This window comes from Xenopus tropicalis, chromosome 5 (genome assembly GCF_000004195.4).
Source record: "Xenopus tropicalis strain Nigerian chromosome 5, UCB_Xtro_10.0, whole genome shotgun sequence".
NCBI classification, from domain to species: domain Eukaryota; kingdom Metazoa; phylum Chordata; class Amphibia; order Anura; family Pipidae; genus Xenopus; species Xenopus tropicalis.
This window is the reverse complement of record NC_030681.2, coordinates 42,986,807-43,001,224: the sequence shown is the minus strand read 5'-3', so window position 1 is coordinate 43,001,224 and position 14,418 is coordinate 42,986,807. Positions and strand designations below refer to the sequence as shown.

The 14,418-nt window shown below is 35.7% G+C and overlaps 1 protein-coding gene across 3 annotated transcripts in view; it reads left to right on the top strand.

The window, feature by feature from the left end:
* rgs17 (regulator of G-protein signaling 17) overlaps positions 1-11,852 on the top strand; it is a 34,008-nt gene extending 22,156 nt beyond the window's left edge. For 2 of the 3 annotated variants that reach the window (XM_018094248.2, XM_004914670.3), the window contains 3 exons: positions 2,747-2,836; positions 6,236-6,470; positions 10,797-11,852. In XM_018094248.2, the coding sequence (XP_017949737.1) occupies positions 2,747-2,836; positions 6,236-6,470; positions 10,797-10,985 (514 nt within the window). In that variant the 3' untranslated portion in view covers positions 10,986-11,852. The remainder of the gene's footprint in view (positions 1-2,746; positions 2,837-6,235; positions 6,471-10,796) is intronic. The other variant, XM_031902610.1, reaches the window with a different exon arrangement.
* The last annotated feature ends 2,566 nt before the right edge of the window (positions 11,853-14,418 follow it).

Sequence of the window (14,418 nt, the reverse complement as noted above, 5' to 3'; positions counted from 1 at the left end):
TTCCCTTTAAAGAGACGGACTGATGCATTGTGCTGGGTTTTGCTGAAATTGGCACTGCCAAGTTTGGAACAGACAGTAAATATTTCATTGCACCCAGGCAGGCAACCCAAATATTGTGCATGCTATTGACAGGGTCCTTTGTCTCCTTCTTTGAAAAGTTGTAAAAATCCATAAACAGTCCTGTGAAACTGGTCATTACCATTCATATGCAATGAGTCATGTTCATCAATGCTATCTATGTATGGGGAGCTAAATTTAAGGTTATAAAAAGTGCTGTGAGCGTTCCATCTCAGACATGCTGGGCTTGCTTTCATTTGCTGGTGCTCACATGATAAACCACTGCTTCTGGAATGGAATTGTATAATCAAAGAATACAAGAAAAGCCCTTGTGTTCCATTATATCATTTATGCAAAACCAGACACCCTGGAGTGCTGCAAAAACTATTTATAGCTTTCATTTATAGTTGTGTCGCTTAAAATGTCACCCTAGGAAAAACAAGGCCATATCATTCATGGATATATATTCCTGTTTCCTCTGCTCAGCCAACAAATATACAGGACTGCCAGCTACAAATTTATTTTTTAGATTAGGGGTTATTTTCTATTCTCTTGGGCTCAAGTGCTTGGGGCATAACAGCATGTCCCTCACTTAAAGGGGAGCTCCGGCTTCTGAACAAAAATTTGTTAAAGAGCCCCACACAACGCAGAAACACCTCATTTACCTATCACTGCAATCTGTTCCCTCAAAAAGTAAGAAAAAATACCATTTTATATTTTGAAATCCAGCTGCAGAACAGTTCTTCTCTTTCTGCATCATTTGAAATCCTTGCAGGGGAGGAGGGAATAAAACATTGATGTTACAAACTGTCACAACTTCTCCACAGCTTGCAGACAGCATGCAGGAACTATATAACCCACAATGCATTGCACTGTGATGTTCCTTACATTATTAACATTGCGTGTTCAGGGAATTGTGGGATTTGGAGATTGCAGGCTGAGGACAGTCGACCACTGTTACAAAGTATTCAGCCAATCAGGAAATTGTAAAATAAATGTTTTTACTGTTTTTTTTTTCCTATATTTTTTTTCCATATGAGATCTACTATTATACATACAATAGCAACCCATACCATCAGTTTCAGTCAATTCCGGTTTTAAAGAAGTCTCTGAAGAAAAATGTGCTAATGTATATTTTTCTTAAATAAAAGGAAACTAACACCAACCTTACAGACACACTAAACCCAACTGGCTTATTACACTGTAATCAGGCACTGGAAATAAGAACATACTTGGTCAGAAACTGTGCCTAAAAATCCAGTTGCAGGTACAAAAAACATGGAGCCAGATTTACACAGATCTGTTGGGATCTCATTAGAGAATTACACTCACCTAAAGGTTTATTAGGAACACCTGTTCAATTTCTCATTAATGCAATTATCTAATCAACCAATCACATGGCAGTTGCTTCAATGCATTTAGGGGTGTGGTCCTGGTCAAGACATTTAAGCATTTTAAGCAATTTTGAGCGTGGCATGGTTGTTGGTGCCAGACGGGCCGGTCTGAGTATTTCACAATCTGCTCAGTTACTGGGATTTTCACGCACAACCATTTCTAGGGTTTACAAAGAATGGTGTGAAAAGGGATAAACATCCAGTATGCGGCAGTCCTGTGGGCGAAAATGCCTTGTTGATGCTAGAGGTCAGAGAAGGGTATTAGTATGGTGTTCCTAATAATCCTTTAGGTGAGTGTATTTTGCATTTTAATGCATACAAAATTCACAGTCAGTGCTAGTATTGGTAGAGTATGGTTTTAATCATATTTGTGTGAAAGTTAAGGGTGTAGTAACCATTATTATGTCTGTATGTTTTTATTTCTATTGTACTATATATAAATTTCATAGTGTGAAGTTTAATAAATCTGTCCATAAGTTTTATTTTGACTTTGTCTTCAATGCATGTACAGGTGCATAAAGTTCTGTATGGGCAGTTCATTCCAAGCAATAAAACCTGATCTTATTTCTCACTGCATTGTCCCGTTTCTTGCTGCACAGTTCTTAGTGCAACCGAACTGCACATGTGGCGCAAGAACAGATGGTCAGTTTGGAAGTTTAAGTAGTAAATTGACTGTTCTGCTGATGTACCTGCATGGGTACTATGGAGTGCTGAATAAAGATCTTCTGTGAGTGTCTCTAACATGCGGTTGATGGTCACGTTATCATGACACATTCCACCCCTTTATTATATGATCAATTCAGTGGTTTTGTCCTATTACAGCCAGTTTTATGTCAAAATTGTTTGCAAAGGGAAGATATAGAACATTCTATATCTACATTCAGTTAAAGCAAAACACAGCTGTATTTAAAAAGGAACTGTAAGGACAAGAGAATGAAAATGCCCTACATGCATTTGCATGTACTGTTCAATATAAAGCATGATACGTTAATTGTGTAGGGCTTTCTGCCCCCTTTCAGAAATATGTATAAGTCTATTAACACATCAGAGTAGGTGGGAGTTTGCAGATACAAATGCTTCTTTTTTCACAGACACAGGACAAAAATAAGTGATATGTCAGCCCTGATGAGTAATGTTTTTTAATTTTTTTTTTATTGTATTTGGGATTAAGGGGTCAATTAAAATACACGTGATTGCTATCAACACCCAGCTGGGTTAACACATGACATCATTTACATTTTGTTTAAGTTGCTTTACTTTCTCTAGACAAAATAAAGTGTTGTACTACATTGCAGCCTCACTGTTAGGAATGAAGAAAGAGGGGAGCAAGCAGGACGACCGACACATACAACAAAAATGGAGAATATACAGGTTGAAGAAGAATGGTGAGTGTTGAATCCATTTGTTCTCTTTTTGTTTTTGACATGTTTGCAGTGTCAGAACCCTAAGGCATGCTAAATGGGGAACTAGCATGGAAATTAAAATGTAATATAAGCCTTATCTCACTAAAATAAGAGACTTTATAAAGATAATTCATTACAAATTCTGTATTGTTTCTGAATTACCAAGTTATTCTTCACTGTGGCCCTTACATCAATCTGTCTTTTTCCATTCTCTTTTTATGCTGGAGTCAGATTATGATTGACAGTTAGGTCTACTACATCCTTTGGGGGGTTGCATCCTTTGCCTAAAAAGATGTATTTGAGCTCACTCTTTCACACTAACTGGCTCTGACAGATATCCTGTGCCTCTACATCCAGGAATATTGTTGGAGTCAGCTATTTTGTGCTGAGTCAGTTAAGTTAACGTAGAAGGTTAAAACCATGTAAGTTCAGAAAGGTATATGTAAATACACCAATAAACACTCACAATTTTGCTGTTCTGAGTTGTCTGTGATATTACATACAGCATTCATTTGATGCTGTTGTTCATACATGGTCTTTGGTATATTTCCTCTCTCAGCTGAAACCTCCCAGCCCCAGGCTGGACTGTGCAGCTTTCTCCTCTCTCCCTCTCCCCCTCCATTCTCCCTCCTCCTCCATTCTCCTCTCTCCCCCTCCATTCTCTCTGCTGTAATCTGAGCTAGGAGCCATCAGTGAGAGACAAGGCAATAGGAGACAGGCAGGCAAGGAAGTGATGTCACACCAAGCTAATATGGCAGCAGCTTTCTTAAACAAACAAAGAAACCTTCTAAGTCTGTTTATGGTAAAGCTTTCTACAGAATAAATATAGTGTTCTAGCTTGCACTGGGGATAATCTATTGGGAATAAACAGTGTCGGTAGTTTTTCTTCTCCTTTAACTTTTACACATCTGATGTATTAGACTTACCTGTCAATTAAAATCTGCCCCTAACTTCTGTATAAAGAGAGATTGAAGAGATACAGGTTGCTGAGAGGGATATTATGATGAGGAACGTGATTATTTCAGAAAGGTTACATAATTGTTAAATATGTCCTATAAGACAATTATATTAACATTATATATTTCATTTTTGTGATAGTTGCCAATTAATTGTTTGGCTAATCTCACCTCCCCACCTGTTTTAGAATAGCAGTTCCCAAGTTGTGGGTCCTGCCTCCATAGAGTTGCCTAGCATTGTAACAACAGGCATATTGGAAGTAAAATTAGGGTGAAATTTAGAGGGATGAATGGTTTTCTATTGTCTTTCATATCTCTGGAACTATTGCAAGATAACTGTTACAAAAAAAGCTTTCCATTTATCTATCAACCCTGTTATGACCTAATAACGGCTAAATCAAATTTTAATCACAAAGTGGAGTGTAATCCCCAGAAAATTCAAAGAGGTAATGTAACAAATGTTGCAAAGTTTGCCTGGTGAGGTTGGCTATACAGAGAAAGATACACTTATTTGGGGAGGTCACCAAACAATCGTTCTCCAATATGCCTACTTGGAGGTGGGCGATATTGGATTGATCTGAATAATTGGATCACAGTGACAGGATTCAGGCCTTTGGGACCACATCAATAAGCCAATGTACTTGCCCAGACAAGATTTTTAAACATGCCTGATCAACATATGCCTGATTTTAAGCCAGATTTTGGTTGGGCAGGCCAGCAGAGAACCCCATACACAGGCTTATAAGCTTCCGACCCAGACTATCAGCCGCTCCTATCAGCCTGTGTATGGTCATCTTAACTCAGATGTTTGTTGTCAAATAGGTCCTTAGTAAATGCTTCCAAATGGACCTAGTGATAACATTGCTACTTTTGATTACATTACCTCTAAAGACCACTCTTTAGGTGGCTATACGCATGCCAATAAAAGCTGCCTGCTCTTCCTCACCAGACTCGGCTGCCCGTTGGCCAACTTAGTCTAACATACATAGAAACAGAGTTAAATATATATATATTTATTAGTCCGACATGAGTGATATGCAGGAGTGTATTTCATAATCAATCAACAAAGTATTCAGTGAAATAAACAACCATTTATTGGCTCAAAATTAAACAAACAATTAAAAAAAAGCAAACATGCTGTACCAAACAATGGATAGGTGCATCCCAGTGCCTCATGGTACCCACTCTCCTAACGCGTTTTGCACCATGGGGTTCTTCATCAGAGGGTTGTATTACACTAGATATTTAAAATTCACAATTATTACAAGTTGATTTTCTTTATTGAATGAGATTGTATAGGGTCATTTTCCTTCCCTCTTTTACATTTACATATCAGTGTATTAAACACAGTGCTGATTGCTAATACCCAGTTGTACCAGAACACATATAGGTATAAGAATCTCGTTTTATTTCACTAGAAGGTTTTTTTTGGTAAGTGCTGATTTCGTACAAAAATGACATTTCTGACTGGGGAAACAAATGATAAGAACTTTTTGGGGGTTAACAATGCATCTTACCATTTGACTAGCACAGATTAATGTATAATGGAATGTAAAAGGGCACGCATTATGCATCAAGATCAAAATGAGTTCCCACAGTATCTAAATGTGGGAAATCCTTATTTGCTGGGAAGGTAGCACACATCTTTATTTTGGCCAGCAACCAAATTATGGTTTAACCTCACATAGAGAGGCAGCCAGCAGTCTGAGATGAGACTATTTAGAACAAGTTATTTTAAACTTATGGTTGCTTGGAATGAAGTATACTTCATAAAGTGAGATTACAAAGCTCTGTCTCCTCCCAGAAATAGCTGAGATAAAATATTGGTATGTATGATATAGTTATATAGTAAATTAGGTTGACAATCAAAATATTGCTGTGGTTTAGCAATTTTCTTCTGTTTTGTGCTGATGTTTTTCTGGCCTAAACATCCTAGGAGCTCAGAGCTTCTTATATCCAATGGCCAGCCCAACATTTCTATAACGAAAATAAAGTAGCCTTCCTTACGTGCCCATAACGTCCGGCAGTGTGGTCAATAACACCCAAATTGCGATGTCCAACAAAATCTGTTCATGTTTGGTCAGCTTCAGTTAAAAGTTATCAAGTTGTATCAGTAAAGATGCCAATGAGAACCTAAAAGAAAATTTGTGCATGAAATAATAAATGTGAAACTGAAAAAAATTGCTTTTACAACTCTTTTATGTATCTTAACAATTTAGCTATTGTTTCTGTGAATGTTTGCATCATGAACATTATAGTATTGTCACTGGTTACTGGCTGAATTCATTGCTTCTTATAACCATGGCCACAAGTGTTAGCTCAAGGTTACCCATTAAAGCAATTTAGCAAATGTCCCTTATTATTCCATTGCTAACTTAAAAAAGGACTATAATACTAATAAATGGTATGTGTTATAATATTTCAGCCAAACTCCTACTGCTGAAGAAATTTTGTCCTGGTCCCACAATTTTGACAAGATGATGAAAAGCCCTGCAGGACGAAACCTCTTCCGAGAATTTTTACGTACAGAATATAGTGAAGAAAATCTTCTGTTCTGGTTAGCATGTGAAGACTTGAAGAATGAACAAAACAAGAAAATAGTTGAAGATACAGCTAGAAATATTTATGAAGATTATATCTCTATACTTTCACCAAAAGAGGTAGAGTATGTTCTGTTTCTAAAGAACCAATATGTCTTTCAAGCTTTGGAATTGTTTTTGGTACACACATGAGAGGGATCTCAGTCTGCAACTGACTTCTGGAAGGTCCAGTGTTGGGTTAAATCATGGATCTCTAACCTTTTTTTTTTTACTTGAGCCACTTTCAGACGTAAGATGTGTTGGTGAGCCACACAAGAATTAAAAAGTTCTTAGGAGATGCCGAATAAGGGCTGTGATTGGCTATTTGGTAGCCCCATGTGGACTGGTGGCCTGCAGGAGGCTCTGTTTGGCGTAAAATTGTGTCTCTATCTTTCCAAAGCTTTTTACAAACCAGTGATTTAAAAATAGGCACCTACTTTGAGGACAGTAGGAGCAACATCAAATGGGGCGGTGAGCAACATGTTGTTCATAAGCCACTGGTTGGGGATTTATATAAAGGCAACAACTAATACTCTTAAGTTATGTGTTACTCATCTTTGTTCTACATTAGCTGTAAATATTTGTTCTTGCTAATTTGGTACTAATATTATAATACACCTTAATTTTTTTAATTTTAAAGATTATAAAAAAGTCATTTGCCCTCAAGACAGAACTTATTAAGGTGACAGTTCAGTTTCTGTCACTTATCCCTGTAGAGATCTATTGTTGCATTTTAGAGCATGAAAATTCGCATATTCCCTACTTTCTATTCGCAGCACACCTAAGGACAGAGGAAACTATATTCTGTAAGAAAAAAGGGGTAGTAATAACTAATGAGTGCTGAAATTTTTTTTCCTAATTCTGCCTTTCCTCGAACTTAGTTTATAGTGACAGTAGGGACCATTTACGAACACAAGCAGAGTTGCTCTTGGCTGTAGTCAGTTGCACATAAAATGACATTCAGTAGGTACTTGTGTCAACATGCTCCTTGCACTTCTGTATAGTTGCACTTGGCCCCACTGCTTTTTCTGCTCAGGCCATAGGGACAGCTCTAGGAGAGTGTGAAGAGAGACCCTTAGAGATTGAATATCTCTGGATTAAGCAGCCAGGCAGGCGGTTTTCCTTGTTGTAAATGGAATGTAAATGGAATACTGAAAAGACCCTAGGTCTGAACTGAGGTTGCAAAGGGAAACTGCATGTTCCTTAATGATCATGTGTGTATTTCATGTAAATAACTAATAATGCTTAATGACTAATAATACTTAAATGCTCAAAGGCATTTAAAGACTATACTGAGATCCCAAGGAGGAACCAATGTTTAGAAAAATCATTCTTCAGGGTACATGGCCAAGGACCATCTTCTTAAAGCACCAAAGCCTCTGAGCTATGGAGGGCGGCTACTGGTTTTCTGGAATGCCATCAGAGGCATGCCTTTCTGCTGATCTCTGGAGTAAAATGTTAAGACTAATATAAGCAAATTCTCAGGTTGCATTCAGTTAATTTCCCTAAACCAAACCTGGCTAATGGATTTCTTTAACAAACACATACAGGCAATTTGTGCTACAAGTATAATTGTTGTATTTGTCAAAATTTTTGTAGATCTCTAGAAAATATGACCATGAAGCTTTTTGTCTGGGCCAAGATGTCTAGGGTTAGGTGCTGTGATACCTACAGAGGGAGAACAACTTGCTCACTTGGTGTTCCTCCTTGTTGCTATGAGTATAAAGTCTGATTCCCCTCGGACTTTGAACAATTACTTGTAAGGGCTTGGGATGACAAGTCCTTTCCCATGACTAGAAATCAGCCAAAAAATTTGTCAGCCAGTTATTCATTGAAATTTTTTTGTAAACTGCTGAGCACACACAAAGATGGGGACCTGCCCAGAAGCAGATCTCCTGCAAACCCCAATAAAGCCAAACTCTTTCTGCCACCCTATCATCAATAAAACCCCTTCCTTACCAGTGAGCTGCACAGAAACAAGCTGATTGGACTGATTTTCCCTGTTATACAGTGATAGAAAAAAAGTCAGCAAGGTTTTCTTATCCAAAAGCTTTCCGTTATGACTCATTTGCTGATAGCTTGATCCACATGAAAGAGCCAGATTATTATACTACTAGATTAGTATAGAAGCAGAGGATGTGGTTGCTCTTGATGGTTTTTCTAACAATATATATATATATATACACAAGAAGTACATTCTACACTTTTGTCAATGAGATTCTTTAAACATACTTTATGTAATAAAGTGTGGTAGTTTAGTGAGTAGGACTCTACCCTATGAGCAGAACGTTTTTGCTGTATATACAGTATATAGCAGAAGTTCTGACTTTTTGGAAACATCTGCATTTATAATTGAAAAGTTCTCTGAGAAGCACTATGAATATCATGTGTAGGCTGAGGTTTCCTTTGAAACCAGCCTAAAATGTTTGACTTTGAACCAGGACCACATTAGTCACATTTGCTTTTTAAGGATCTCAGTTAGAGGTCATTATATCTATACTTGGACATGTTCCTTTTCCTCTCTATGTTTTCTTATAAGAGAAAATAATAAGCACCAGAGAAATTAAAACAATAGATGATCAGACACTGTCCAATCACCTTGTCTTTTATAACTGTGAGTAAGCAACACAGCACCGTGAGATACACAAGGGTGTATAGCAGAGGTAGAGAAAGACTTTATTACCTCACCAGGGACCCAGAAAATGCAGAGATTAAGGAGAAATTTCCGTTTGATCTGGGTTAAGGGAAATGTAGACGGCATGGAATATTATGACTTCATAAGTGATAAATATGATTTTGTTTTATTTAAAAAAGCAGTACATTTTATAGCATGGCCAAAAGCCAGCCCATGTATATATATCTTTTATGCTCTTGGCAGTGTGTCAATATGCCATGAAGCTGACTTACACATTTCTTTTAAAGTTCTCTTATCTTTTCACTAAACTAAAATATCCCCAAGCATATCAAAATACTTTTATAGAGTAATAAAAAAACAAGTAGTAATCGAAAAACTTTGATACAAAGCCTATCTGCTATATGTTTAGGAAATGGAAGAGTAACTATGGTGTTATGCTGGGAAGGTGGAAAGCAATGTCCTAAGCAAAAAAAATTGAACATTTGGCTGAATTTAGTGTTAATCAAGAAGGGATTGTCATTACAAAAGTGTTTTCCTACCAATGATTATTAGAATAACCAGCATGAACAATTGGAATCAAAGACATTGGAATCAAACCTGTTGGTTATAGCAAGCCTTGCTAAAATAAAATGATCCAGTTGGGAAAGTCAGAAAACATGAGTTTATTTTGCATAAGATTGTCAGGTTTATCAAAAATGTTAAGTTCGACTTTTTCTAAGGTTTTTTTTCCAATTCGTAAAAATGTAAAATCTCAAGTCTGTGCTCCTTTAGTAAAACACTTGAATCTTAAAAAATGTGGAAATTGTGAAAAAAAAAAAACTGGAACGTGGTAAAATCACATTCTACTAAATTCTGAATTAGTCTTGAAAACTTTAATTGAAAAATAGCTTGCTAATACAATTCCTAATGACTTTTATTTTTGAGTTTTTGTGCATAATAAATTTCGAAAATTCACGCTTCAGGACCTCGAATTTGTGATTTTTGCCCCAAAAAATAGGATTGCAGTAAAAAGTCAAATTCAGGTGCTCCTTAGACTCTTTTGTAATAAAGGCAAACAGAATATTTGCAAATGTGCCTGCAAACACAAATAAATGGCTACATTCTTGCACCAAAAGTATTCTATCCATAATTCAGTTTTTACACTGTCTTTAGGGAAAAGGCATAAGAACAGGTTTCCATTTGTAAATGATGACTTTATGCTATGTGAGAAATCTTGGAAATCATTTTTATTTAGTCTTATGACACACAGGGTGTTTTATTGGATAGACGTCTTTAAGCCAATATTGTTACAGACATTAAACTAAGGGGAAGCTTTATAAACATTCAAATTCAAGTTTTTATTGCAATTTAAGATTTTTGCAACAAAAACATAAATTCAAATTTGGGTTTCCAAAACTTGATGCTCAAAAACACAAACAGAAAAAGAAGCTTGTGAGTTCATGTAGACGTCAATGGGAGTTGGAGCAAACTTATTTGAGTTTTTGAGATTCATTTAAAATGTGGCACATTAAAAGGTATTATGGGATTTAGCATTTTTTCATGGTTTTATATCAAGTTTTTGAAATTCCATTTTTTAATATATTAGCACACATTCAAGCTTTTTGAGTTTTCCTGAATTAGGAAAAAAAACTCAAAAATTTGATTTGTGAACAGTTGGCCTTCCCATGTACTGATATTGCCATGAAAACACGGAAAAGGAAAACAAAATACTATACATGCCCAGTGAAACTGTACACTAGCAATCAATAACTTGCTCATTTTCATGCCTACAGGTCAGCCTCGACTCTAGAGTGCGTGAAGTGATCAACCGGAATTTGCTGGATCCTACCCCCCATATGTACGAAGATGCCCAGCTTCAGATCTATACATTGATGCACAGAGACTCTTTTCCAAGGTTTTTGAACTCACAAGTCTATAAGTCTCTTCTTGAAAGTACAGAAGGCTCAATCACTGAATCTTAGCTAAAACCTCTGGATAACATATCTTGTTTTCTTAACAGAACACATATGTAGTTTATTACCATCAGACACTGAGTTCCTGGAGAACTCCACTTGTGCACTACTCAGGCTACTGTGAAGAATAACTTTAAAAATTGTTTGGTCTCCGTCTCCATTTTTACAAGCTCTTCATCTTTGAGTTTGAAAAACAGCAACACTGGAATTGCCACATTTGTTTTCTATGCTATTTACTTGAGTATATCATTACAATGATATATTGGGTGGACTATGAACAGACTCCTTGTTTTATTTCATGTTGCATGTGCAAGGGTAATAGCTGTCCTCAACACACCAATTCATTGTTGCAATATATAGCCAATTGCATTAACGACGTAGTTACTGACATTTTATGTGCAATACAGTATTATGTTCAAATATTGAAATGAAACTTTGGCTTGATTTGTATTCCTTCAGATGGGCATTTTAGGATAATCCAATTTTCAATTAGATGGTGTTTTACAGTGGTATAAAGAGTGGATACTAACAAGCCAATACACAAACAAGCAAAGCTAATTATCCTTGTGTGGAGGAAATTAAAGTGGAATTTCCACGGATGTTCACTGCCAAACTGTGGCTCTCTTATATTTTTATTAATGAGTTTGCAATGTCAAATAAGCACAAGCAATCTAAAGGATACCTTGTATGGATGACCAAATATTTCAGCTGATATTGTTTATTGTTCTAGCAAAAAAAAAAAAACATATTTATGTACATTGTAAATGTAAGTAAAACTGGGCGACCGGTTTTAACATTGTTGTCTAGCATTATGTATTTCAGCAAAAAAAATAAAATAAAAATATTTATACTTTAATATTTCAAGAAAAATAGAAATGAAGATGTTTACCTATATGTAGCATTTGAAAACCTTTTGATGACACAGATGTCTTTTATTATGACTGAATGAGAACTACTTTTTTTTTGACAAAGAAACTTTAACTTTAAAAATAGCTACTTTGAAAATGTTGTAAAATATCAATCCTTCTACACATTTCTAAACATTCTTAGTAACAAGGATCTGTAGAAACCAGCATTACAACCAAACGTTATTCTTCGTATTGCTTTACGGTAGATTTTTTTATGGTTTTTAAATTGCTTTGAGTGTATATATAAAATATATACAGGTGTGGAATCTGTTATCCAGAATGCTCGGGACCTGAGGTTTTCCAGATAAGGGATCTCTCCGTAATTTGGATCTCCATAACTTAAGTATTGAATAAACCCAAAAGGCTTGTTTTGCCTCTAAAGATGAATTATATCTTAGTTGGGATCAAGTACAAGGTACTGTTTTATTATTAAAGAGAAAATAATTATTTGCTTACAATGGAGTCTATGGGAGATGGCCTTTCCGTATTTTGAAACGTTCAGGGTAACAGGTTTCCAGATAAGGGATCCTATACCTGTATATATATATATACATGCACACACACACATACACAACGTATATCTCCATTATCTCTATAAAAAAAGCAAAATTTGTTAAAAAATGATCACATCTTGCCAGATCTAACATCACAGTGACAGTAAAAATGCTTATTAAAGCTTAAACTGCATGATTTTCGGAGCGGCAAATCCAGCCTCACGGTTACAATTTTCTTTTAAAATTCTTGTTACTACCTCGGTATTATTTATTTTTGCTTTATTTATTCAGACTTTTTTTCAATTGTGTAATTTTTTTTTTATCTATAATTTTGCATGGTTTAAGATCTATAAAAATGAAATATTTTGCATTGGTAATTTGTACAGAATTCAGGAGAAATGGATATTAAAGGGCTATTACCTGTTCCCTATGCAAATAGTTTACCTGTGTAAGTGTTTGACAGAAATAAAAAAAGGTTAAAAGAACTAATAAATTTGTAAATAGGAAAATATAGGTTCTGTTTACATTGAGGATCTGGATATTCTGAGATATTCAGCACTTTTACGACAAATACGACTACTATTTGTAACGTTGTAGATACATTCACGATAAAAATATTTATAAATGATAATTTCTATCATAAAAATGTGTTTTTGTCAGAGAATGCTCCTGTGCGAAGTTTATTCATACTGGCGTTTTCTCCCTGCCATGAATAAGTCTTACGGTGTGTTGCACAGAAATTGAGTGCGTATGTGTGTGTGTTGGGTTCTTATTTTTTTTTCTTTTTTAGAAAATCTGAAAAAAAAGTTAAAAATAAAATAAACTAGTGATATTTCCACTTCAGGAATGAAGACTTGCATTTACTGAGATTTAGAGAAGACCCTTGCCTAATTAAAATTGTGTTTACTGTATCGTTCGAATTTTTGTGTCCATTTAGATGGTATGGTGCTCAAGGAGCAATAACTCCGACCATGTTGAGAAATGAATTTGTACCGATATAGTCTATAAGATGTACAGACAGGTTTATCTGGGTAGAGTTTCAGTTCTGCTGCTAGCAGTTGTTAAGAGACAATTGTTTACAGTAGTAAAAACCTCAGTCTACAGAGAAGAAACCTAGACTCGTTGCTGGGTGGAAAATAGTTTGGAGAGTAAGACGTGTCCTCTTTTACCGTGTTGGGACATTAAGGAAACACGTTGACTTTCCCTTTCCTTCTGACAAGTGTGCAGATCATGTTAAAGGATTTGCTATTTCTATTTTCATTATTGAACCCCTGCCGATTTTAAGAGGTTTGAATGCATGAACATTATATTTATTACGCAGTGGTTATTGCTGCTACAAGAAAATTGAATACTGCATGGGTTGTGCTTGTACCAGATTTTTCTTAATGCGATGCGCATATGTACTATAGTTGTTTAAGGCCTTGTGAAGTTGGGCAAGTGGCAGTTCTCATTGGGCCAGTTAGCTTAAAGGTGCATTCATATTTCACACAATGAATTGTTCAGTATATTTATATATACTGGTCTTATTGAAGTATTCACACAACTTCAGAATATGTCAGTTGCTTTTAACCACAGAGAATACTGCAATGTGTCGTAGGCCAGCGAGCCAGCCAAGATAGGTTTATTGTTGAAATTAGATGTACAGAATTGACATTTTGAACAATCCCAATAATAGTATACTATTTGAAAATATTTCTTTGAAAAAACTCTCACCAGTCCAGTAGGACTTGTGGTTTTGGTGATATGAGAAAGAAAAAATGCCCCCCCCCCCCCCCTTAGACTTAAATACATTTGATTTGAATTTTGATTACCATTTTGTAACTATGTATATATATATATATATACTGCATATTAACATTCAGACAAATGTTAATATGCAATTTATATTGTATGTATAAAGAACATGCTACATTTAGAAATACATGTTAAAATATTTTTATATCATGATAAATATTTCATAGCCATTAAAACGTCCTACTGGTTTAGCAGCCTGTAATAAATCATTTTCTTGTTTGGGCTATCAGGACAGTTAGGGGCACA